At 34.1% G+C, this 26,036-nt stretch overlaps 2 protein-coding genes and 1 pseudogene across 2 annotated transcripts; 2 read left to right on the forward strand and 1 right to left on the reverse strand.

Moving 5' to 3' along the window:
- Positions 1-9,749: 9,749 nt before the first annotated feature.
- On the reverse strand, positions 9,750-11,417 carry LOC18608432 (uncharacterized; annotated as a pseudogene).
- Positions 11,418-13,307: 1,890 nt separating this feature from the next.
- On the forward strand, positions 13,308-15,046 carry LOC18608433 (uncharacterized). Its single transcript, XM_018115781.2, has one exon. It carries the CDS (start codon positions 13,675-13,677, stop codon positions 14,956-14,958), a length of 1,284 nt encoding a protein of 427 aa, XP_017971270.1. The 5' UTR covers positions 13,308-13,674; the 3' UTR covers positions 14,959-15,046.
- An 8,598-nt stretch (positions 15,047-23,644) lies between these two features.
- On the forward strand, positions 23,645-25,979 carry LOC18608434 (Leucine-rich repeat (LRR) family protein). Its single transcript, XM_007043137.3, has one exon. The coding sequence runs from the start codon at positions 23,976-23,978 to the stop codon at positions 25,749-25,751; it is 1,776 nt and encodes a 591-aa protein (XP_007043199.2). The 5' UTR covers positions 23,645-23,975; the 3' UTR covers positions 25,752-25,979.
- Positions 25,980-26,036: the final 57 nt, after the last annotated feature.

Below are 26,036 nucleotides of genomic sequence, written 5' to 3' on the forward strand. Positions count from 1 at the left end.
GACATTCGTCACTATACGTATTTATACAAAATTCAAAGATATTTCTGTTTTGTACATACGAATATTCATTGCCTGAGAGAATATGCAAAAAGATATATAGCCTCCTTTCCTTGCTAATGCACCTACTTCTCTTGCAGTTTGTGATTTCAAGTTCTAATTATCTCTATTCATTGCCACGAGTTATATATTATCTCATTCACGAAATTAAAAATTTGGGATTATTTATTTACATATATATATTGGAATGAAACCAATGCATCTTCATGAATTAACAGGTGCATTAAATTTGTCTTGCGTAACTTAATGATCCCACTAAACCATGTGCTATTTGCCGGTAGTCCAAATATTAGTTTTGTTTAAATTATATTAAAGACACTTGTCTAAATTATATTTGCTTAAGCTAGCATCCAACTCAATCAATTTCAGTTTTGTTTTTACTGGTATCTTTCTAATAATTAATAAATTCTAAAAATGTTACACGTGGTTGATGATATTTATGATGGAGCAAGCATAATTAGGAAACGGACCGTGTCAAATCTTTATGGTGAGATATGATTGTAAAAGGAGGCGACCGCCCAAACTTTCCAAAGGGCCTATCCAAGTACCAAGCATCAACGTCATTCTATCGCATCCTTTCACGGCTTTTCAACCAAAATTTTATGATTTGATCATTGCAGGAAGAGAAGAAGAAAACATATTAAGTAAATAGTATCAACGTCATAATTGCGAATCACCAGTTTCTCTTTTAAATCAAACTAGAATTATCAGCAGCAGCAAGTCTTCTTCTAACCCATAATGCTGTTCGTAGTAGTATGCATATGCTTCCAAGTGGATGATTGCTGCAAATTTGGAAGAAGTCTTGTTGCCAAATGAAATAGTAAGTAGCACAAGTGTCTGACCTTTGGACAAGGCAACTTTTCCATTGGTCATTCTTTAAGAAAAAGCAAGCATGCATCGAAGTTGCAATCCATATGCATTATTTAAAAGGAATTTGGGTACGAAATCGGCTTATAAACCATAAACAAAATTAAGGTTGGCGGGAGGGGATATCATTGTTTTTAAGCTGGAATGCAAGGTCCTACAATGGAAAACGAATGGCATTAATTAAATTTACCAACCCTTTTCAACTATTAATTTGAACAGTTAAGGGGTCTGTGTCAGCCTCACCCATCCTAAAACAAAAGAGAAATTGTGGACAGATTAATACCAGGTGGCCGTATCACATTAATATATATTGTACCCACACGCACATACGTAATCACAATACAATATATATATATATATATGTCTAAAATAAATTTGTCTCTTTCACGGCAGCAAAGTAAATTTCTCTAAGCAGCCGGCTTTATATTGGACCAATTATTCAATTGAAGGTTAATTTTAAATGTTTTATTATAATAAAAATCGGGATTTGGAGTTTGAGCTGATGAGGAAATATTGTGACGATGTACTTGTACGGCAACAATGAATGTAGTCATCTAGAATCTATATGCCTCTTCTATTTTTTTAATTTATTATTTCTACTAAATCATTAATTAAGAAACAATCTGGAGGCGGTATAAAAAAATTAAAAAAGGATTTATTTATAAGCTGGTGACGTGACTATGTAACCATAAAATAACTCCTTAAAAATTCTTAGCTTAGCTTGATTTGTAGTAAATATCTGTTCCTTGATGCTCTATTGGATAAAACATACTATTTAATTCCTCTACTTCTCCTTGAGATATTCATTGCCTGACTCTACTGCGGTTCGGCCTCCTTCCCCTTGGTTTTTAAGTCTTAACCCTTCCCTCCCCTTTCTTCCCATTTTTCCCTCGAATCAATTTGGACAAGTTAGACCATGTTTAAGATGGAAAGAAATTTCATGAAAACTGAGTACCACATATATCTATTTAGGTCATAAACTAATTAATGTCTCATTGAGGTCAAGGATCAAAGGGTAGTAAGTTAGGTGGAAGAAGAAAGGACAAAGTTTAGGTGTTTTGTATATCTTACCTAACTAATCAAATCACTAAGGATGTGTTTAATTCATAGGAAAGAATAGAGTGAAAATGAATTAAGAATTTTGTCGGAATAAAAATACGATATGAATAGTTATAATATAATTTGGTTCATAAGAATAGAATAGAACAATAATTGTTATTATGAATTATTCTAATAGTTGGTTAGTAAGAATAGTTTCAAGAATAACTAAAGAATAAGTGATAAATGATAAAAATATCATTTATTATAATATTTAATTTTAAAATTAAAATATTTATTATTTTAATAATTAATTGAAAATATTAAAAAATTATTATTTAAATGTCAATATGATTATTTATTTTAATTTAAAAATATTAATAATTTAAATTTCAATTAAAATGTTAATAATTTATAATTAAACATTAATTTTATTATTTTCTTTTATTCTTTATTTTTAAAATATACCTGAATATGAATATAAATTTGCTATTATATAGTTATTAATGAAAAATCATAATATCAATTTCCTGAAGTGAATGTGACAAACGAGTTACTAATAAAAAAAATTATAAATTTATCCATTTTCTGAAGTGAATGCGACATCATTTAATAATTATGATCATGGATATGAAAGAGGTCGTTATAATAATTTACACTATCACTATTTTAATTTTAATTATAATTTTACCACCAAAAGTGGATAATAATTTTACTATCAGAATCTAAGGATAATTTTATCACCAGAAGTGGATGAATAATTTACCACCAGAAGTGGATGAATATCGTAACCTACTAAAAAAAATGTATAATCCACCAGAAGTGGATAACCCATCATATGTGGATCACCCACCAAAAGTGGATAAATACTTGTAACCTGCCACAAATAGATGAATACTTTCAACGCACAAAAAGTAGATAGATACCTTAAACCACTAACTCACTAGAAGTGGATAACCAATCAAAAAGTGAATGAATACTTATAATCCACCAGAAGTGGATAAATAATGAAAAGAATAAAAGGAATATAGAAAACGTATTGTTATTAATGTGGCATGAAAGCTCATTGATCACGTACCTGTTATACGTCTTAAATTTTATCAAGCATCATTGAAAATTAAAACATCTTGTGATAATTTTAATCATGGTCAAGTTGGATATAGCACATCAAGATATTTATCCACCTTGAAAGAGGAATTGATTATATGTTGGTAACAAAAATATTCATGATTGATTTTCTTATCTTATAGAAGGAATTGATCATTTAATTAGTAATGAGAATATCCGAGAATGAACTTAATAGTAATTGGTATGTTTTAGTATAACTATATTATGAAGATACTTTAATATGTTTTTATTATATTTAAATAATATGTTCTTATTATGTGTTTTAATTTTATATTTAATATTCTTTTATGTTAACTTGCAAGTTTCTTATTGTATATATTTTATTGAAGAAAATATAGATATTGATCTTATTGGATCTAAGATCAATAGTGTAAATATATGTCTAGCAAATATTGTTATAACACACACTATATTTAAAGACAAGAAATATTTTTCTTACTTGATAACGAAAAAAAAGCTAATGTCAATTCAATATCTGGTAGTCTAAAATTAATTGAAGGCTCCAGAAGAGCTAATATTTTATTACTTGGAGGAATAAAGTAATAGAGAATGTATTATTTTCTATTAAGTTTCAAAGAAGTTTATTAAAATATTTGTTTGAATAGATATCATATTGAGACAACAAATGAATGAGACACTTAATACCTCTATATTGCAATTATCTCAAGTAGAAAGTGTGTGTTGAAAAAAAAATTACTCGTTTTGTTCTCAGAATTAAACTATACAAATATTAGAATAATTGAAACTTATAGTAAACCAAAAGTTTGCTAATGATTTTAATGTTTGGCATGATTGGTTGGACCATCCCGGATCAACAATAATGCAAAAAAAAAGATTAAAAATTTATATGATCATTCATTGAAAAATCAGAAGATTTTTCAATTTAATGAATTTTATGTGCTGCTTGCTCTGAAGGTAAATAAATTATAAGGCTACCACCAACTAAAGTTGAGACTGAATTCTCTACGTTTTTGAATAATATTCAAGGTTATATGTAGATTCATACATCCATCTTGTGAACCATTTAGATATTTTATGATTTTAATCGATGCATCGACTAGATGGTCACATGTGTGTTTATTATCAACTTGCAATTTGACATTTATAACTATTCGTTTGCAAGCACATTTCCTAGTTATATAATCAAGATTATTTGTCTTGACAATACTGGTGGATTTATATCTCAAACTTTTAATATTGCATATTAGTTGGAATAACTATTGAATAGTCTGTTGCTTATACTTATACACAAAATGGTCTAGTAGAATTATTATTAAACACTTCCAACTGATTGCAAGGCCATTAATTATGAAATTCAAACTCCCAATGTTTGTTTGGGGGGCATGCCATTTTGGATGTAGTAGCATTTGTATGCATCAGGCCAAACGAGTTATTATAAATTCTCTCTATATAGTTGGTTTATGGTCAGGAATCAAATATTTCCTATCTAAGAATTTTTAATATGCGATATATGTTTCAATTGTTCCACCACACGCACAGAGACGAGTCCTTAAAGAAGGTTATGAATATATGTTGGATATGAATCTCCATTTGTAATTAAATATTTAGAATTATCGATAGGAGATTTATTCATGACAAAGTTTGTCAATTGTTATTTTGATGAAACAATTTTTCCAACATTAGGGAGAGAAAATAAGCAGCTGAAAGAGAGAATTTCTTAAAGTAAATTATCATTATCTAGTTTTGATCATCGCACAAAGCAATATGAACTTGAAGTTCAAAAGATAATTATTTTGCTAAATATAGTAAATCAGTTGTCAGACGTATTTACTGACCTAAAGGGAATAACTAAATCTTATATACCAGCTGCAAATGCTCCTATTAGCATTGATGTCCCTGTAGGACAAGGCATGCCAGAATCGTGAAAATCAATTGGTTCCAAAGATAAAATCATCGAAAAAGAAAAAGAGCAAATATTTAAGATGATCAGAAAGAGAAAGTAGAAACTCTAGAAGAGACCCCTGATATAATTGAGAAAAATTCTAAAAGAAATTCAAGTACCTGAAATCATTGAAAATGAAGAGATCTCAATCAATTATGTCATGATAGGAAAAGATGAAACCGGTAAATAAACATCGATGATATTTTGTATATAATATAGAGCTTACTATTATGAATGAAAAACGAGGATCTTAAACTTATTTGAATTATTGGCCAATGTGGAAAAACGCAATCAAAGTGGAATTGAATTTAATTGTAAAACGTGAAGTTTTTGGACTTGTGATCTGTACATCAAATGATGTAAAACTAATGAAATATAAATGGGTATTTGTGCGAATACAAAATGAGAAAAATGAGATTATGAGATATAAAGCATGGCTTATAGCACAATATTTTACCCAAAGATCTGGTATTAAATATGGAAAAAGATATTCTCTGTGTTGGACACAATTATAATTCTATATTAACTAGTCTGGCAATAAATAAGAAAATGAAAATATGTCTAATGAGTGTAGCTATAGCCTATTCATATGGCTCATTTGATATTGATATCTATATGAAAATCCTTGAAGGATTTAAGTTGCCTGAAGCACAAAATTTGAATTTTCGAGAAATCTATTCAATTAAATTAAATAAATTTTTATATGGATTAAAGCAATCCAGACACATGGTATAATCTCCTTAGTGCAAATTTGTTGAAAGAATGCTATAGTGATAATCCTATATGCCCATGTATTTTATAAAAGGGGTTTAGATATGAATGTATTGTACTGTTGATGACTTGAACATTATTGGAACTCCTGAAGAGTTATCAAAAGCCGTGGATTACTTAAAGAGAGAATTTGAGATGAAAGACCTTGAAAAAATAAAGTTTGTGTGGGTCTTTAGATTGAACACTTGGTAAATAGAATTTTTGTCCATCAATCAAAAGTGAGAATGAATTTTCACTGCAGCGACGTTGGGATTAAATTATTAGCCGAACGAGGGTTTCTCACTAAACCTCCTCATTTTAAACTTAACTCATTTAGTCCTTAATGTTGGAAGTCTATGCTCAGATATGGTAGCAAATAAGTGAAAAATAAGGCAGCAATTGAACAAGATAGGAGACAAAATAGAAAGTTTTTCGCTACAGCAAGAATCAATCTCACTGCAGCAAAATTGTGACCCAAAAACAGAAAGTTTCTCACTGTAACGAGAATGAATTTCGCTACAACGAGAAGCTACAGTGTCATTCTCGCTGTAGTGAAAATGCATTCTCGCTGCAACGAGTTTTCGGCCAGTCTATCCCTCCAAACCCGAGAGTTTCTCACTGTAGCAAAAATGATTCTCGCTACAGCGAGAAACAGGGCACCAATGAAAAATTTGCCCTTCTTCCCAAATAAAAATCACCCTGCTGAAATGTCCAAACCAACATGAAATGCATAACAATTTTCCAAAGTTTAACATGTCAAGTTTCACATGCATTACAACCATATACCATTACTCATTAATTTCCTATAACACACATATTTACATATGTATATATGTATACGTATACCCATCATCATCATGCACACCATCCCATCATCATCATATACACCATCACATCATCATCATCACTAGCTCATACACACCCCCTACTCACACATGGCTGGGTCATCACCGGGTTATGCGTACTCCCTACTCGTACATAATCGGGTCATCCTCGACTTATGCACACTCCCTACTCGCACATAACCGGGTCATCCTCAACTTATGCGCATTCCTTACTCGCACATAGCAGAGTCAATATAATTACACAACACTATATTCAAATATATATGTATATCAACATAATGCAGCAACATAGAGATCCATGAAAACCACATGTCATAACATAAAATTGATTTATCAAAGGCTTGTTCCCAAGGCACTTGTTTTAACAAAAGTTACATAGAATCATTCAAATACTTTGTACAAAATGGTCATATTCCCAAAACGATTTTGATAGGCAGTCCACTCATCAGTATATTATTGAGCCTTTAGCTTACTCTAATTCCCCTAATGATCCAATTAGGATGATAGGGCTTCGTTAGAACCTAAAATCACATTAGCAGCAGCAATAGGTCAATTCACATACTATAAACCCTAAAAGTTATCCCTTAGCTAGCCACTTTAAATGGCTATCTATGTTCACTATCTTAAGCATTATAAAGTGGATGAACATCCTCAACAATAAAACAGCTCATAATCTCAATTACTAGCCATTATCCACAGCTAAAAACCAAGCTTAGTTCATCACTTACCCTAGGGTTCCTTTGTAGTCGAATTCTCTTCCAATAACTTTCAAACAAATGGGGTAATTCTCTCTTTTTCTCTCTCTAAAACTCCCAACTAGTGAGAGAAAGTATGGAAATAAGATTTATCAAAGGTTTTGAAGTGAGAGAATGAAAGAATACAGAGTCCTAGTCAAAAGGGCACAAAAGTATGAAATTTAGAGCTAAAGAGAGAAAATTATGCAAGCTCCACATCAAGCTTCCATGGAGGTTGGAAGCAACGTGAAAGAAAAGAAGGAAGAAGAAGAAAAAGCTGCTGGAAAATGGGAGAAGAAGCTGTTGGAAACAAGATATTTATAGCTCAAATTTATCCATCCCTTAAAATTACGAAAATGCCCTCGATTGTTAGCTTGTTCTCATGCAAAACTTTGTGCGATCTTTTTACTCTTTTAACACTGAGACCAAGTCCATAATGGTCTAGACATGCTTCGGTTTGCGAAACTTTAAAAATTTTGACTCGGGGTGCAAAATGACCATTTTGCCTCTGTTGTGAAAATTATTGCCACTTCTAGTTTTCTTCATGTTTTCATCATTACACATCATTTATGAGGTCTTATGCCTATTTAGACCTTAAAATATCATAAAACTTTCTTATGGGAGCTTATTAGAGAAAATGACGAAACTACCCCTAACCTGTGTTATTGCATCTATACCTAGTTACGAGCCTATAAAGGCCAAAGTCTCACATTTCAACTCGAAGACATTGGAATGGAATTAAACATATACTTTGATATCTCCAAGGAACAATGGATATGGCTTGTATAATTCAAATGCATCAAAATAAAATTTAATTAGTTATGCAAGTGCAAAATATTCATCTGATCCACACAAAGCCTGATCCCAGACAGGTTATTCATTCACATATGAAGGTATGGCTATTTTATGGTAATTTATAAAGCAAACTATAATTGCTACTTCTTCTAGCCATGCAGAAATTTTAATAACTCATGAGCAAGTTATGAATGTGTCTGGTTAAAATCTGTAACTTAACATATTCGAGAAACGTGTGACATGTCAACCAAGAAAAAAATTCCAACAATGTTATATGAGGATAATACTACTTGCATAGCACAGCTAAAGGAATTATATATTAAAGGCGATTGAACAAAACACATAGTTCGCCAAAAATTCTTCTTCACTCATGATCTCCAAGAAAAAGGTGAAATTGATATTCAACAAATTCAGTCAAGTGACAATCTAGCAGATTTGTTCACTAAAGCCTTTCTTATTACAACATTTGAAAAGTTAGAATATATCATTTTAAAGATCTCTATAATGCAGTCATCAGGGGAGTAAAATACGCACTGTACTCTTTTCCTTCATCAAGGATTTTTCGACTAGCTTTTTTTTTATAAGGTTTTTAATGAGGCAGTATTTCATAAGCATATTCTTGAAAAGAATTATGTATTATTTTTCCTTCACTCGAATTTTTTCCTATGAAGTTTTTTCCTTGTAAGATTTTAATGAGGCATATTTTTAATACAATAGATATTCAAAAGGGAGTGTTATGAATAAATATGTGAATGTCCATTATATTATGACCCAAGAAGTGCAGACTAAGTCAAACAGCCCAATAGGCAATATACAAGAAATGTAATATGATTTGAACTTTTAGATAGAATTAGATTAGTACTATGATTCAAGGGGTCGTTAGCCTATAAATAGACCCATTCACTTCATTTGTAAACATACACTTCAATAAGATATCTTTTCTTCCCCTAACTACTTTCTTTCTTCTCTTTAATTATTCTTTCAAGTTATTTTTATTTGTTCTTTTAAGATTTTTAAATTAATAAAGAACATTTTTATCTACTAATTTTTTTAATCTATTTCTTGTCTTTTGGAATAGCCAACAACAAAGAGTCCTTGATTTTATATATTCTCCATCTTTCGAAATTACCCTTCTGGAAAATTATCATTCCTTCCAACTAAATAAAATGTTAAAAAATTTTAAAAAAATAATTATTCCATTCTCCCAACCAAACCAAACATGCTTTAAAATCAGATAAAAACATCATACAAAATTGGAATGGTATAAATTTCATTGTATGTGATTTTATCCCCTTTTAGTGTCCAAATTCTGGCGTGTTGGATTGTGGAGATATGGGCCAAAGGGCGCTAAACCCTGAATAGTTAAGAAATTAAGTGTGTTGTGAGTTTTGTCTTCTTTTAGGTCCAATTTGTGGCTTTGGTTGGATCGTGGTGAGATTCATTGCTTAGCATCTAGTACTTTCTAATTTTAATTGTTGCCAACTTTACTTACCTTCTTTGCTATGCTGGCCTTTACTTGAACACATTTGCTTTGCTTATTGACCTTCTCTCATTCATAAATTCTAACAAAGTAATAACTTGGATTTGAGCTTTAATAACAAAATAGGGGAGGGTTTTGGTTTAAACAAATAATGAAAGGACATCCTTATTTTGCTGAATTAAACAGATAAAAAGCAGGGAATGCATACACATTGTAATCCTCTTTCCAATTCCCATATAGAATCAAGTCAAAGCAACAATCCTACAGTGAAATCGTATCTAATTTCATTGGCAGATGGCACAACACACAAGAGTAACAAGACTGCGGCAGCATTACCTAAGTCCTAGACTGAGGACACCCCAAGCACTCTGTGGCCAAGACTTTTCCTTGGCCTTGAGTGACAAAACTCTAGCCCAAGCTATCCACCCTTCCCATGACATTCTCTTGTCCCAAGGGCTCCCCCACTCTAACATCAGGGTCAGCCCTCTCTCAGCCTCTTGTTCAGCCTCCTCAAACCTCCCTTTATTCAAGTAAACCTGAGCCAATACAACATGCGGCTCACCAACAAATGGGTTCTTCGCAGTGCAGCCTAGCAACAAGTCCTCAGCTCTTTCCACCCCACTCTTAGACCCATCGCAAATAGCTTCCCAGTACAAGTCCCTTGCCTCTACCTGCTCCTTAGCATCCAAAACCCTTGTGCAGTTCTCAAAAACTGGTGGCACCACGAGCTCAATGCCCTCATCTCTGTCTTTCTCAACCTCAGCACCACCAACCCTTTTCCTCTCCTTTAAAATGATGCCTTCATCTCTCAGTATGAGAATATAAACAGCACCCATTTTCGATATCGAATTCATCCACAACCCGGGCTCGCCGTCTCCAGGCCATAAAGCAGCATAGTTATTCCCCAAAAACCTGAACCGTCCATCAAAGTTATCAAACAACAGATCCTGATAGCTGAAAAATTGATCAGAGTAATCCGCCATACTCATCAAAAGAAAAACAGCCATCACCCTTCTCGTAATCGTAACATCTTCACCTGTCTTTATATTTTTCACTACAATTCCATCCTCAGGTAACGGAAGCCGCAGCTTCTTCCTCCAAACTTCATCTCTATCGAGCAAACCTTCTTCTTTGGCATTGTTCAATGCAATCTCAGACAATTTTAGGTGTTCCATTAGCTCAGAATCAGAGTACTTGAACAAAAGATTATCATGGATCATAGTTTGACGTGGAACAACACAGAACAAGTGAATCAAACGCTCTGCAGCCTCACCAACATGGCCTCGAACAACTTAACGCTCCGTAGAAGCATCGAATATAGCAAGGTTTACATAAGCATTGGAGTAAGCGGAGTGAAAGAGGCCACAAAGGCAGACAGAGTCAGGAGCGTTCCAAATCTTGAGAATACGGTATATGTCAACCAAATGCTCCAAAAAGCTACCATGTTTGTAAGAACACTCTCCGGCACCCGCAGAACGCAACACAGCAATCAAGCCAGGCAAGTTCTTGTCAACAGATTCAAGCTCACCTCGAAGGAATGGACATACGGAATCTAAGAGGGCTTGGACATGTTGAGGTTGTTGGCAAGAAGGGAGAGATAGCGAAGATGGCATTGGAAGTTGGATGCAAGGGAAGAATCGGTGAGATTATGTGCAGCTGGTTCTTTTGCTTGGAAGAGCTCCTGAAAGAGGGAGACGAGGGTCAGGAGTGTTTCCCGTTGTTCATCTCTTTTTCCACAGTGATGGATATTTGATTTGGTTTTTGTCAAAATTTATAAAATTCCTGCAATTGGAAAATTGGCATGCAATAATTACTTTGTCGCATTGATTACTCGATTAGATATTTTTCTTCAATGATTGGCGTTTTAAAGGTTTAAAGGTGTTCAGGTAATCAATAATTCAACAGGCCAGTCCAGCACCAAAACAAAATTTCAATGATTCTGGCCCCGAACCATTAGTGTATGAGCCCAGCTAAAGTCTCAGTGGGTTCGAGAACAAATCGATAGTGGTTCATTTTGTCCATATCCATTGTAAATGTTATTGTACAAAGTGCAATGTAACTTGAAATGCTATCGTGGAAAGTGTAATGTAATTTGAACGAACAATAGAGTAAAAAGTATTAAGAAAGTAAAAAGTTTATTTAAATGTGTATTTATTAAATATAATGGGAAGTATTTATAGATTAATAGTATATTATTTAGATAGAATTTACAAAATAAAAATAATATTAAGAGATTTAATTTAAATGGATAATATTCAAATTAAATTTTGATCTAATTTACATCTAAATCTAAATATATATAATCAAATTAAATCTTGCAATAAATTCAGTTTAATGCTCTTTTGATTTCATGGTGTCCTATTCCAATGTCCAGCCATCTTTAATGACACTGCTGAGGAGTGTTTGTTTGTGGTTATGTAGGGAAGACACTATATCTGATGGAATATTGTGTTTTGTGGCTGATGATTTTTTGACTGGTGGCAGTCTCTCTTAATGAATAATATTCAGATAAGTTTTTAGACTTGTTCTTTCAGACTTTTTACTTCTTACTAGAATTGTATCCAATTCGAATGATTAACAAAAACTTGATAAAAAAATTAAGAGTTCAAATTAAATTATAATTATGTGTTTGGACTATTTCACTCATCTAGACGTGGTTTGTTGGGTTATTGTCTGGTAGACTGTCGAGCCTGATTCGACCTAACACCAAAAATAGAGAAATCTTTATCCAGTGAAATTGAAGCATCTCATCCTATATTAGATGTACATGCTTATTGGCTACGGATGTATTGGGAAAAACACTAAAAAATTAATCAGCAAACAAAGCTTAGGGATTAGTTAATCTAATCTCATGAATCATGATTAGCTGCTCAATGCAGCATTTTTTGCTTTCCAATTAATCTTCCATGACTCATTCGTTTCGAAAGTGTTTTAACTTATATGGTCTGGATAGAAAAAAGAGTAGAAAATTGTTATAGCTGCACAGATCAGCAATCCAAATTCACACCCCTTTCTTGAGATAAAAACGTTTCTTTTTAGGCATACAGTGACGAATGGACATGAAGCACTGAAATATTATTATTATTATTATAACAATAACATGCTTCACGAGTGTACAGATCAAAGGGTTGACTCAATCAAGTTTCATAAACTAGAAATTGGTGGTCACAGCTTAAGGAATGACTTTTTATCCCAATTGGTGGTCAATTCGGCCAACTGCTCATCTCATCTAGTTCCTATACTAACCAACAATGGAATTATTTCCTTGTCGAGTTTTGGTTCAGCAATCCCTTTTCTCTCTCTTTCTTTCAACAAAAAGAAAGATCTTCATATCAAATTCTTTACTCTTTCTCTCTCTTAAGTCTTTAACAGGACTCTCTTAAAAATTCAATAAGATTTTAATTTAGATGTTTATAAAAGAAGGTGAAAACGATTTTAAGGAAAAGTGAAATATTTTATTTTTTAATTTTAATCGAGGAAGAAGAAGGGGAGAAGAAGATGGACTTAGAGAAGGATAAAGAAAAAGAAAATCAATAAAAAAAAAGTTTTGAGGAAGTTGGAGAGAGAAAAGAAAGAGATTTTTTTTTAATTTCTTATTTAATATTTAAATTTTAAAAATTTTAAAAAATTTTAATTTTATTTCATTAATATCTATCAATACATCAAATATAAATCCCTTCAGCAGTGTATCAGATCAAAAGGTCAACTCATTGGTTTCATAAACTAGAAATTGAAGCCGAATTTCCAGAAAAAAAGACATCTGTCAGATCAACATAGCTGTTGAGAATCAGTTACAACTTCGAATAAGAATAGGTAACAAAATCCAACGTCAACTAGAGTCTAACCTTATCTCTGCCAACTATTATTCCAACCCAACAATCAAACTCTACCACGCCACTCCTCCCATATCAACCCAAAGCTCTTGGCATTCCTAAGCTCTATCACCACCACGATATCAAAACAAAGTCCGTCCCTTGGCTTTCACCAACTTCCTCTACCTTTTCACCACCACGATTTTCGTCTGCATCCCAATACCCTCTTCTTTTCCTGGATATACTGAACAAAAACAAAGTCACCATGCCATCTTCACTCGTCCCAACACCATCTCATCCGACGCAATACCTCCAAAGCCTGTTAGCCTCTTCACGTCCCTTCCTTCGTGGCGAGCTGGAATCTGTGGACAAGAATTTGCCTTCTTTGGTAGCTGTTTTGCGTTCTGTTGGTGCCGGAGAGTGCTGGCACAAGCATGGTAGCTTTTTAGATCATTTAGTAGATGTTTACCGCATTCTTAAGATATGGAAAGCGCAAGATCCTGTCTGCCTATGCGGTCTGTTTCACTCTGCTTATTCCAACGCTTACGTCAACCTTGCCATATTCGATCCTTCCACTGGCCGTGAGGTAGTTCGAGGCCATGTTGGTGAAGCAGCAGAGCGTTTAATTCATTTGTTCTGCATCGTTCCGAGGCAACCTTTAATTCATGATGATCTTTTGTTTAAGTATTCTGATTCTGAACTTGTTGAACACCTTAAGCTTTCTGAGATTTCGTTGAAAAATGCGAAAGAAAAGGGTTTGTTCAATGAAGAGGAGGTTTGGAGGAAGAAACTACGTGGACTCTTGCCTGAAAATGGGATCGTAGTGAAGCACATAAAGACTGGTGAAGATGTGTTGGTCTCTAGGAGGATAGTGGCAATCTTTCTTCTGATGACTATAGCAGATTTCAGTGACCAGCTTTTTGGATTCCAGGATGTTTTATTTGAAAACTTTGATGGGCGGCTTGAGTTTTCCGGGAATAATTATGTTGGTTTTTGGCCCGGTAATGGGAAGCCAGGGCTGTGGCTGAATTCTGCGTCGAGGATGGGAGCAATTTATAGTTTGATAGTGAGAGAGGAAGAGATTTTTGTGGAACGAAGAAAGAGGACAGGTGGCGTTGGGGTTGAAACCGAGAGAGATGAGGATATTGAGCTTGTGGTGCCACCAGTTTTTGAGAACTGCACTAAAATTTTGGGTGCTAAGGAGCAGATAGAGGCAAGGTACTTGTATTGGGAAGCTGTTTGTGATGATTCCAAGGGAGGGCAAGAGCGAGCTGAGGCGTTGTTATTAGGTAGCATCGAGAAGAACTCATTTGTTGGTGAGCCACATGTTGTTTTGGCTCAGGTTTATCTGACAAAAGGAAGGTTTGAGGAGGCGGAAAAGGAGGCTGAAAAAGGGCTGACCCTGATGTTGGAGTGGAGCAGTCCGTGGGACAAGAGGATGTCATGGGATGGATGGATTGCTTGGGCAAGAGTTTTGTTGATGAAGGCTAAAGAAAAGTCTTGGCCACAAACTTCATGGGGGATCCTCAATCTAGGCCTTGTTAAGTAAGATTATGCAAATTCTGCTATGATCTAGTTGTGGCTGTCAAAAAGATAAATAAAATGCAGTGAGCACTGCATCTATTGAAAGTTGCAAAGGCATGTCTATGTGTTCTTCTTGTTTGCTTTGGAGGAACTTAATAATGTAGTTACATATAGGGTTGAAGCGTTAAACCAAAATCATTTTTGTTTTAGTAATTTATTCCCCGGCTTATTCTGTCAAATTATCTTACAAATGAAATAAACAATTTCTCGTTTCTCTTTTTGGTACTAGCATCCTGCGTTTTAATTCCCTTTTCTTGCTAAGAATGAAAAAATATCTATGATGTGCTACATAGAAATTCTACGCATATGCCTTCCCCTGTGATATCATTTGCTGTAAGTTGAGAACAACTGTAATTAATTAACAATGTCTTTTCTTTTTAGGAATGGAACTAGTATTTTCCATGTGTTTACAAGTGAAAATCTTTTAACATGAACAAAGTTCTGGAACCTGTTACAAATTTTTACCTGTGAAGGACTCAGACTTCAGATTCTCAAATGCTAAGTGCTTTTTACTTGTTTATTAGTTTATCAAATCTGCAACGTGCACAGCCAAGCATCCTATGAACTAGAAATGTCTACTAGTTTTTATCAATCAGAGTAAAGCAAAAATTTCAGAGATGATAAACATGTTTAAAGGAAAACAGTATCAATCTTGAAGAACATAGCTAGTGATAGAACATGAATGATATCTGCATACGATTGTAATTTGTAAATGGACAATGTTCCAAGACTGACCGAGTACTCTCGGCAGAGCTACAGTACTCTAAATGGTGAGACAAGAATGTGAGAAAAGACATAGTACAGTTAAGCAAATAAGTGGAATGCTTTTGGAAAGCAATATGTTAGCTCTGTCATAAAGTTCTCGTGACAGCGCGGGACGTGACTACTGATGCAAGCTCCACTTGCAGGATTTGTGTCGCATTGCCACAGAAATTTGTGATTCCCCTTACTGTTCCCTGAATTTCATAATTAGCATAGTTGCAAACAACTTTAAACCCTTTAGAATTAGAACAATAAAGTTATAGTGAATTAAAATAATGGGAGGCAATGGTTGCAACTGGAGAAAATTATTACTGCTTAGAACCACTGCTCTTTACTTTTACTGGACAGCAGCATGGGGCAACTGGTCTTGTTGGGCTCAACAGCTAAGTATAGCACAGCCCAGACTCGGGATGCTATCGGGCATGAGCAACAGAAGGTTGACTAGCACGGACTAATATGGTTCAGCTTTTATAGTCTTAGGCATTAACTCATAGCTCGGATGTTTCATGGCTATGTTGGACAAGCTCCCCACTAAGCAGAGACATAGTTCTTGGAGGATTTATTATCGGGAAGTTGAAACTCGTGGTCATTTGTTCTTTACTTGCAGTTCGTCGAGGCAGCTGTGAGAGTTGAATTTACAAGCCTGAGGTATTCAAAAACCAGTGGCTGATTGGAATTCCGAGTTCTTTCGGGACAAGCTCAGGCTTAAAGGCAAGACTCTGCCGAAGATTATTTTGCTCATTACTAGTGACTATACCAATGTTATCTGGCTTGAGAGGAAATGGCAGAACTCATGGAAACAAGGCCAAGTCCATCTTGGAATTTTGGAGAATCATGAAAGAGACAGTTTTCTGTTTTCGATTGATTGGGCTTAGTAGTGTTGCTAGTGCTGATGTTAATAAACAGGTTTGTGAAAACTGAGGATTAAGTGATGTAAGCTTTCTTTAAGTTTCTGGTTTATTCATGATGTTGTCCTCCTTCTACTCAGGCTTGGTGATAAATCAATTACGCTTGAAAATTGAAATGTCTCTGTGGAAACCAAAAATGTAGCAGAAGCCCAAGATTTTTCCGTGTAATTCACGTTTGAGATGTAAGGAGAAAACATGAATATCGCAAAGTCTTCCTGTTACAATCCAAGTATGAAATTATAATATTCGTAGATGCATGGTTGCTGATAGCTAACCCAGCCATCCCGCTCCAGTCAAGTAGCCAACCATGAAGTGATGAAGGTCTAGCTTCACTTGGTAAATTCAATGGTCTAACTACAGTCTAGTCTATATCAGCCCATGCAGAGCCCACTTAAAAGTGCTTCAAATTAATTGGACCAGGCTCTTAAATGAGGAAACCAGGTGATTTATTTTGGGGCCCATCACCCTTAAAAGTTCTTACCTCTGTTTCTGCTCAGCTCCACGGTCCATTTCTGTCACAACTCTTGACTCTTCTGTTAAATCTCAATTCAAATGCATTTAATTAAAAGATGAAAGAAAAAGTCAGACCAGGTGGTAGGTGAACGGCCAACTGGACTTAACGCTTTAACAGTTCACCCCCGGCCACAAGGGGGCTAGCTAGGCTCCTCATGTCCTGCGCTCGATCCGGGCCAGCTGCCTACCTCCCTTCCTGATAAAAGAGACAGAGAGAGACTAGGATCTAGACAGTAGTTTGGTGGACTGGTTACTTTTCCATGTGGCTAAAGTTCGTGGCACGAACAATCTGCAGGCCTACCACAAAATTTTTCATACAAAGGGAAAAATGGAGCAGGACATTTTCCAATTAACCAACCAATCATTGTGACCAGTTATGGTGACCCACATGGATGACGAGACATATACTTTTCAAGCCTCAGCATGGGCGTTACTCATTTATACTTGCTGAGATGAGAAGCATGGGGCACCTCCAGCGTGCTCAATAATATCAAATTCATGGCATTTTGGTTATGAACAAATTAATGGTTAGCCTCTGTTATAGGAAATGTGATAAAAAGATAAGAGTGGACACTAATAAGGCATTTTCAATATTATCAATGTCCACTTTTATCTTTTTCTTAACCCAACCACAAAAATTATATTTAAAATTGTTGTTTAGGTTACAGGTAAAGTTCATTAACAGTATAATTCTAATTTAAAAATAATAAAGAATAAATCAAATTTTAACTAAAAAAAGCAAAGAAGAGAAAAATCACCCTTGTTTATGACTTTGTTAATATCCTTTTTTGTCTGTCACAAATCTTACATTGAGACTTTATTGCTTGTACAGTTGAAAGGATGTTTTAGATTAGGTCTGTCCAATACGGTTTAGTTTAATCAAATTGTAAATTGATTAGGCAACTGATTTGGACGCAATTTGGTAAATTCAGAAAAAGGGCGGACAGTAATTGGACTTTGTACATGCGACCTCAGTTTCTGCTCCTCAAAAAGATGTCAAGCATTGCAAAGCATAACTGGAGCAGTGACAAATAAAATAGTCAAATGTATTTTAACTTTCAGAAATTGAAAGAACTCCTCTCCACAGATTTGGATTACTCCATATATTCAGTGTATCACTGGATAAGACATAAGTACTATTACCACCCCAATAATTGATTGTGCCTAGTGCCAACCACCAAATAGTGGCACTAATTACGATGATTAGGGTCAATCAAGTTTTGCAGCATCAGCAAAGCAGAGGACCCAGGAGTAAGACAACAATCTCTCAAGCCCCACCTTGTTAACGAGAATGCAGCATATGGTTTGGGACAGAGTAACATGTATGAAACCATGAGTGCCTTTACAAACTTTTCATCCTATTAGGCTTTTAGTGGAAGGTAAGGGTTCAATGCAACACAACATGCATATAAGAGGGAAGATGTAATCCATTAAAATTGGCAACTTTCATATTTACTACCTCTGATATGCCATACCTTTCTCCAGACTTAGAGAAAACAAGCTTGAACCTCCCGTTGAAGACAATCTTTAAACAGACACTTCACATGACATGGTCCAGATGTTTACAATATAAACGAATCATGATTGATCTTAGGTTTTGTCAAAAACATGGATGGACCCCACGAAACGTAGGGTCCTCAATCACACAATTTAAAACAAGAATCGTCCAAGCTTTTTGATGTGATTGGGACCAATACCCTAAAACTTCAACTTAACGACTCCAAAATCCAAATCCCCCAGCAGAGCAGAGAGCCCCCAGTCAACATTGTCGATTTCCAGGTGGGGTCATTGCTCTTTCCAGCGCAATCAACGCAAAGCTAATTCATTCATCTTTGTATTGTGAAACTGAAAAACACTGAACAGAAACAAAATGACCCATCATATACTCTGTCAAATTGTTCTTCCTTTTTTTTTTTTTTGGGAAAAGAAACCAGTACAGTTCATTTTCCACTAAGGAATTTTGATGGTTGAAATTGCATGTTTGCATTTAAAGCCGTGTGCTGATAATGTATAATCACTGGATTCTGGCTGGGAATTTTTAAAACTGCATTCATCAAACTAATTATAAGAAAGCAAAATCATGGTTTTGCAATAATTATTTTCCTTGATGATAGTATTTGTTTCGTTTTTGTTTCAATTATCATTTCATTGATTCACATTTTTAATTCAAAAGACATATTTATCGAATAGAGAAAAATTCTTATTTGTAAGTTAAATGTCTATTTCATTTTTTAGTGATACCATATCTATGATACCATAACCTAACCTATCACCATCCCAATTTACTTATTTGCTTAACAATATGCTAACTAAAATCTACATTATAACATAATTAATATAATTCATTTTTTGGATTTGTTATAACCTAGTCATTTTCCGTTTTTAGGTCAAACATTTCAAAATCTTAAAGACTCAAATTGACATATTTATTTAAGCGTAAAAATTACAAAACTTGCATGTCTAATAAATAATAACAATAATCAAAATGAATATCTATAATATTAAATATCTAAAAACAATATGTTCGATGCGTTACTTACATTTATATGTTTTAAATTTTCTTGCAATCAATAACTAATTTATTTATATTTTAATTATTGAAAACATTCCAATGAAAGGGAAAAAGAGAAGATAAGATATAATCCAAACGAATATCTATAATATTTATTATTTGAAAATAATATGCTCAACGCGTTATTTACATTTATTTATCACAAATTTTCATGCTATTAATAAATAATTTACTTATATTTTAATTATTGAAAACATTCCAATGAAAGGAAAAAGAAAAGAAAGTAAGCTGTCAATTTGACGATTTCATTTCAAGTTTTATTTTCTCTGCGTTGCTTTCTTCCATTGATTATGCTTAAAGCAACATATGTGGAAACCGTGTGGCTGTCTCCACGCGCCATTAATGAGTAGAGAATTAGATTTAATTTCTTTTTTTAAAAAAAAATTCTTTTGAATGGCACAGCCATCGAAAATCATTCCATTGAGATTTTGGTCTTGTTTTTCTTAAAACGGCCGAACGAGGGACCCCTGCCAGCAACCCACCACATGCAGTTAATTGTCTCCTAAATGGAAGGTTTTAGAATTTGATCCTGTAATCTTAATCTTGCCATTAGGTGACAATTATATATATAGCAGGCCCCTTTAAGAGGCCAAACTAGACCTTATTTTCATGAAATTTCATGTAATATTTGTTAAGGTATTGTCAAAATTGATGCCATTACCTCTTGTCCAAACAAGGAATAAGGAAGAGTAATTCCACGTTCATTAGCCTTTCTGGAAAGTACCATTAAGGTCTAGAGGTCAAGTTTAGGCATCATTTTGTACACCAAAAAATTAAAGTTTTGAATTAGTGAAAAAGATATTCTTGTGGTCTGCAAGAAACAAGTGTAATGAAATTGAGAGGATTAATTAAAATTTTGTTTAATTACTGTTGATATAATATTTGAAATTTTTTTTAACTACTTAAGAAATTTTAAATAAATTTTATTTTTTATTGTTTTCAATCAAACTCATATATTTTGATTTTAAACATAATAAATCTTTATATTTAACGATTAATTAATTATCAATATTAGTCCTGTAAAGGTCACTTGTGCATATCGCGTGTCATTCATTATAATATGTCAATATATCATGTCAATATTACGAATATAAAATGATAAATAATATTTTAATTAATAATAATTGATCAATCATTAATTATAAGAGTTTATTTGATTCAAAATAAAAAAATATAAAATTAATTCAACTTAAATAAAAAAATTTACATTTTTTTAAAATAATTTAAAATTTTTAAAATATTATACCATTAATATTCTTTACTATTTACATTTTACTACCCGTCTATCTTTTGCTTTTTAATCGATTCTATATTTTACTTTTTTTCATTTTAGACATTTTTTTGTCAAACAAAAAAAAAAGCATCAACTAAAGGGGAGGATGACAGACAGACATTTCCCTTGTTTTTTTTTTTTTAATTAAAAAAGGATCAAATATTGTTAAGGGACTGGGCTGGCCCTCAAGTCTCAACTTTTGGCACTAGACAAGTCCAGCAGTAAAAAGACAAAAATAAATATGATCTATTAAGAGCATATTTGGTTTAATTTTTTTTAATTAAAAAGTTATTATTAAGTTTTTATAAAAAATAATAATTTTTAAAATTAAATTAAAACTGTTTGGTAAACTGTTTAATAAAATAAATTATATAAATTTTAATTTCGATTAAAATTACCATAAAAAGTATTTATGTTATCTTCAATCACTTAATAAGGTATAATGTAATGCTTCAAGTTTGTATATAATTTCAGATATTAAAATCGAAAAATTAATAAAAAAATAAATAATTTTCAAACTTGTATAATAGTAATAGTATTAGATTTTTATTGATCTAGCAAGTAATCAGACCATGGTGCTTCAAATTCCAACAAAGAAGAGAAAAGAGGAAACGATGTATTTAATATTAAAAATTTTTTTTGTGAAAAAGAGAAAAATCTTTAAATAGTATTTGAATGTAATTTTAAATTATAGATTTTTTTTCTCTTAATCTTTGTAAGAACAAAAAAATTTTAGATTTTGATATTCTATTGTTATGTCTTTTATCTTTTTATTAGTTTTTGTAGAGAGAGGTAGAGAAGAGAGAAATCGTAATTTACTTTGAAAAATGGTAACTTGTAGAGGGAAGGAAAGGAGAGGGAGATTAATTAAGAGAGGGTATTTTTTGAAAATTAATATATTTTTAAAAGAAGAGAAGAAAAAACTCATCTTTGGAGCTTTTTTTAAGCTTTTTTTTTAAAAAAATTATTTTTTTTTTAAATTACTATTTTTTTAAAAAAATTTCAAAAAATCATATTTGATCTGACTTTTACTTTTAAAAAGCAAATAAGTTGAAAAAATACTAGGTCAAACATGCACTAAGAGTATAATGCACAATCATATATACATATATATATATAGAAGAGGGTGCTACCTTCCAATTGTAATAAATTGCTTCGGCATGTAGCTAAGGCAACAAGTGAAAAGATGGCAGTGGTTGCCTTATAAAAAGGAGAGTAGCTTTTAACATACGAAAGAAAAATAAATCTGTAGGCCATAATTTGACAGCAAAAAAGGGGTTTGCAAAATTAACTGCCACCCCTTTAGAAGTAGTGAGTAGTACAAAAGATACAACTTTGGGAATTCTGAATTCCCTAAAGCAAAGCTTCTATTGGTTTACATTACCATATTGACTTGTTTGCAAATCTAATATCACCACTGACGAAGGAGAAATGATTAAAAGGTGGGAAGAAATGTAGTTCACATAGATGTAATTAAACCTCCTATTACTCCCACATTGGGGGGGGTTATACGGTTTAAATTAGAGGGAATTAATGTGGAAAGAAAGGGGAAAGGGGTGGTGAGTGAAGACTGAAGATGTGACTCCAGGCAGGAAATACAAGTGTCAAAATTCAAGAATGATTGGTTGACAAACTTCTCCAAGAAATTCAACATTTCTGACTAAGATGTATACTTGCCGGAAAGATTTTGTCTCCAAAAAGAGCAAATTTAAGATTATTGTTCCTATTAAACAAGTGTACATCTGGCATCCTAATTACAGTATTATTTTCCCAAGCTGGCTTTACTTTTCTGTGTTTTTTCTGTACCGAAAGAAATAAAAACTAGAAGTAGTAGCAGGAAAACAACCTGGAAGCAGCAAAATCAGTAGGCTACACATCCTACAAGGCTGCAAGACAAGTCTCCTGTTGGAGTTAAAAAGTTGAAAACCACCTTGATTAACTAGTAGAGGAAGCAAACGAAAGCTTCCCCTATTAGGAAAAGGATCAATAATCAAAGCAAATCTTCTTATCTTTCAGGGGTAGTTATAGGGTAGTGGCTCCTACATGGTGTGTCCCAAGTACTATAGATCAATCTAAACCTTTCTTTTTTACAAGCTTGTCATCATATCCATCCATATTTTTAATAAGTACATTTGTCAACTTTTGAAATTCAATTTAAAAGCAGATATAACGGTTACAATTGATTGGTAATTTGTTGAACGAGCAACGCATAATAACAGTTGATCTATTTATGGTTTAAGGGCTCGGAAAATAACGAGATTATGGGGGTTTTCTGACGCTTGTGATGACTCTGAATTTCTGGTAAATTATGAGCCCACATGAAGGGTAAGAGCTGAGCCTTATCACGAGGATTAATGGTGTCAAAACATGAAGAAAATGGTATCAGATCTCTCCAAAGAGACAAAACCAAAAAAAAAGAAAATGATGGTACAGCGTGAAGTTGTGGGCTTCAGCCAGAAATGAGGCTACATGGTTTTCCAAAAAGGTGAAGAATTTGAACCAGCTGCGCTCCAACGTTCAAATGGAATTAGGATCCTCGTGATCCATCGAACGGTCAGAATTCTCCATGTGAATGTCTTTAAACAGATACAGGATTTTTTATTTTTTCTAGTTTTCATCTTTCAAAATAGTAAACATGGAAGGGATTTCATTTTTCTGTTACTACTATAAATAAGAGGTGGCATTGTTCAGGGTCTAGCAGATCTCCAACCAAGTTATAATTCAATTTCACACTTTGAATCTTTTTCTTCCTTCTTTTTCATCATTATACCTTCCTGTCTACGTGAAGGAATAGAATAAACCCATGTCTGCTTTGCAAACTTTAGTTTTGCTTTTTTCATGATAGAATATAATTTTTCCCCATTCAAAGTTCTTCTTGTCAGATCCAACATCAGTGGAAAATTCTATATATTTTTCGATAATCTCTCTGATCTGATCAAGACCCGCCTTCCAAAATGCAGATTCTCAGATGGGTTTTAAAGGTTCTGCTTATATGTTCCATTCTAGAAGTGTTTCCACTGTCACTAGCTCAAACAGCCTCACAAGCACCAGCAGTTTGCTCAGAGGCGGATAGAGCTGCTCTTCTTGGTTTCAAAGCCAAAATCTTGAAGGACACTACAGATAGTCTCTCTTCATGGATAGGAAGAGACTGCTGTGGAGGAGATTGGGAGGGTGTTCAGTGTAATCCAGCGGGAAGGGTCACCACACTGGCGCTGCAAAGGCCAGAAAGGGACAGTAGCCTCTACATGAAGGGTACTTTGTCGCCTTCTCTGGGCAGTTTGCAATTCTTGGAGGTGTTGGTGATAAGTGGGATGAAGCTTATTACAGGTCCAATCCCTGAGAACTTTTCCAATCTAACCCGTCTCACGCAGTTGGTCCTGGAAGACAATTCCCTTGAAGGGAACATTCCTTCAGGTTTAGGTCGTTTATACTTGCTCCAAACGCTCTCATTGGCTGGTAACCGTTTCAGGGGGCCAGTTCCTCCAAGCCTAGGAAATTTGAGAAACCTTGTCCTGATAAATTTTGGAAGAAATTCATTGACAGGTCCAATCCCTTCTAGTTTCAAAAGTCTTCTTCGTTTGCAGTCTTTTGATCTCAGCTTCAATTTATTGTCTGGTTTTATACCTGAATTTGTAGGACAGTTTCGAAACATCACCTATATTGACCTCTCCAATAACCACTTATCAGGGCACCTACCCATTTCCATGTTCAGCCTGGTCACTCTGTCAGACTTGTCACTGAGCCACAACCAGCTCACAGGAATAATCCCAGACCAGATTGGAAACCTTAAATCTCTAACTAGTCTTTCACTGAGTAGCAACAAGTTTATAGGTCATATTCCAGCATCTATTTCAAGATTACAGAACCTTTGGTCCCTTAACTTATCCAGAAATGGGTTCTCAGATCCTTTACCGGTGATTTCTAGCAGGGGCATTCCTTCACTTTTGTCAATAGACCTGTCCTTCAACAACCTCAGTTTGGGGACAGTTCCTGACTGGATCATGCACAGACAGCTTTCAGATGTAAATCTAGCTGGCTGTAAACTGAGAGGAACCCTCCCAAAGTTTACAAGACCAGATTCAATGAGCTCCATAGACCTATCCGATAACTTTCTCACAGGGAGCATTTTCGCTTTCTTCACAAATATGACAAGTCTACAGAAGCTGAAGCTTTCAAACAACCAACTGAAGTTTGATCTTTCGGAACTCGCTGTGCCAGATGGTATTTCCTCTATTGATCTCCATTCAAATCAGGTATTCGGGTCTCTCTCAAGCATTTTAAATAATAGAACAAGCAGCTTTTTGGAGGTTATAGATGTCTCAAATAATCTCATCTCTGGCACGATGCCAGAATTCACTGAAGGCTTGAGTTTGAAGGTGCTGAATATAGGAAGCAACAAGATTGCAGGCCAAGTCCCCAGTTCAATCTCAAATCTCATTGAACTTGAAAGGCTGGATATTTCGAGGAACCAGATAACTGGCACCATTCCCACAAGTTTAGGACAACTGGTGAAACTTGAATGGCTTGACCTTTCCATTAACAGGCTCACTGGAAAAATCCCAACTACCTTGTTGGGTATCCATAGAATGAGACATGCAAGCTTCAGGGCAAACAGGCTATGTGGAGAGATCCCACAAGGGCGACCTTACAATATCTTCCCTGCTTCTGCTTATGCTCATAATCTCTGCCTATGTGGCAAACCTCTGCCGCCTTGCAGGGGAAAGAAATAAGGGATGGGCCAGTGAAATGCTGACTCAAATTTGCCCCAAGTATACACGCTCATGGCCTAATGAGCATCCTCACATGCGAGAAAGAGATAGGTTATGTTTTACAGCGGTAGTCCATTTTTTTTCCTTACTTTTTCATTAGTAGCCTCTAGCTCAATTTCATTAATAACTACCACTATGGGAAAAACATTGTTTTTCAATATAGAGCACTGATGCACATTTTAACTTTTACTCCAAAGCAAAGTTCTCTTTTTTTTTTACTACCAGCTTGCATAACCATTCCATGGA

This window comes from Theobroma cacao, chromosome 2 (assembly GCF_053813885.1).
Source record: "Theobroma cacao isolate CCN51 chromosome 2, ASM5381388v1, whole genome shotgun sequence".
Lineage (NCBI taxonomy): Eukaryota > Viridiplantae > Streptophyta > Magnoliopsida > Malvales > Malvaceae > Theobroma > Theobroma cacao.

Coding starts and splice junctions, on each gene's coding strand:
- LOC18608433 (XM_018115781.2), top strand. CDS start 13,675: ATGCCATCTTCACTCGTCCCAACACCATCTCATCCGACGCAATACCTC.
- LOC18608434 (XM_007043137.3), top strand. CDS start 23,976: ATGCAGATTCTCAGATGGGTTTTAAAGGTTCTGCTTATATGTTCCATT.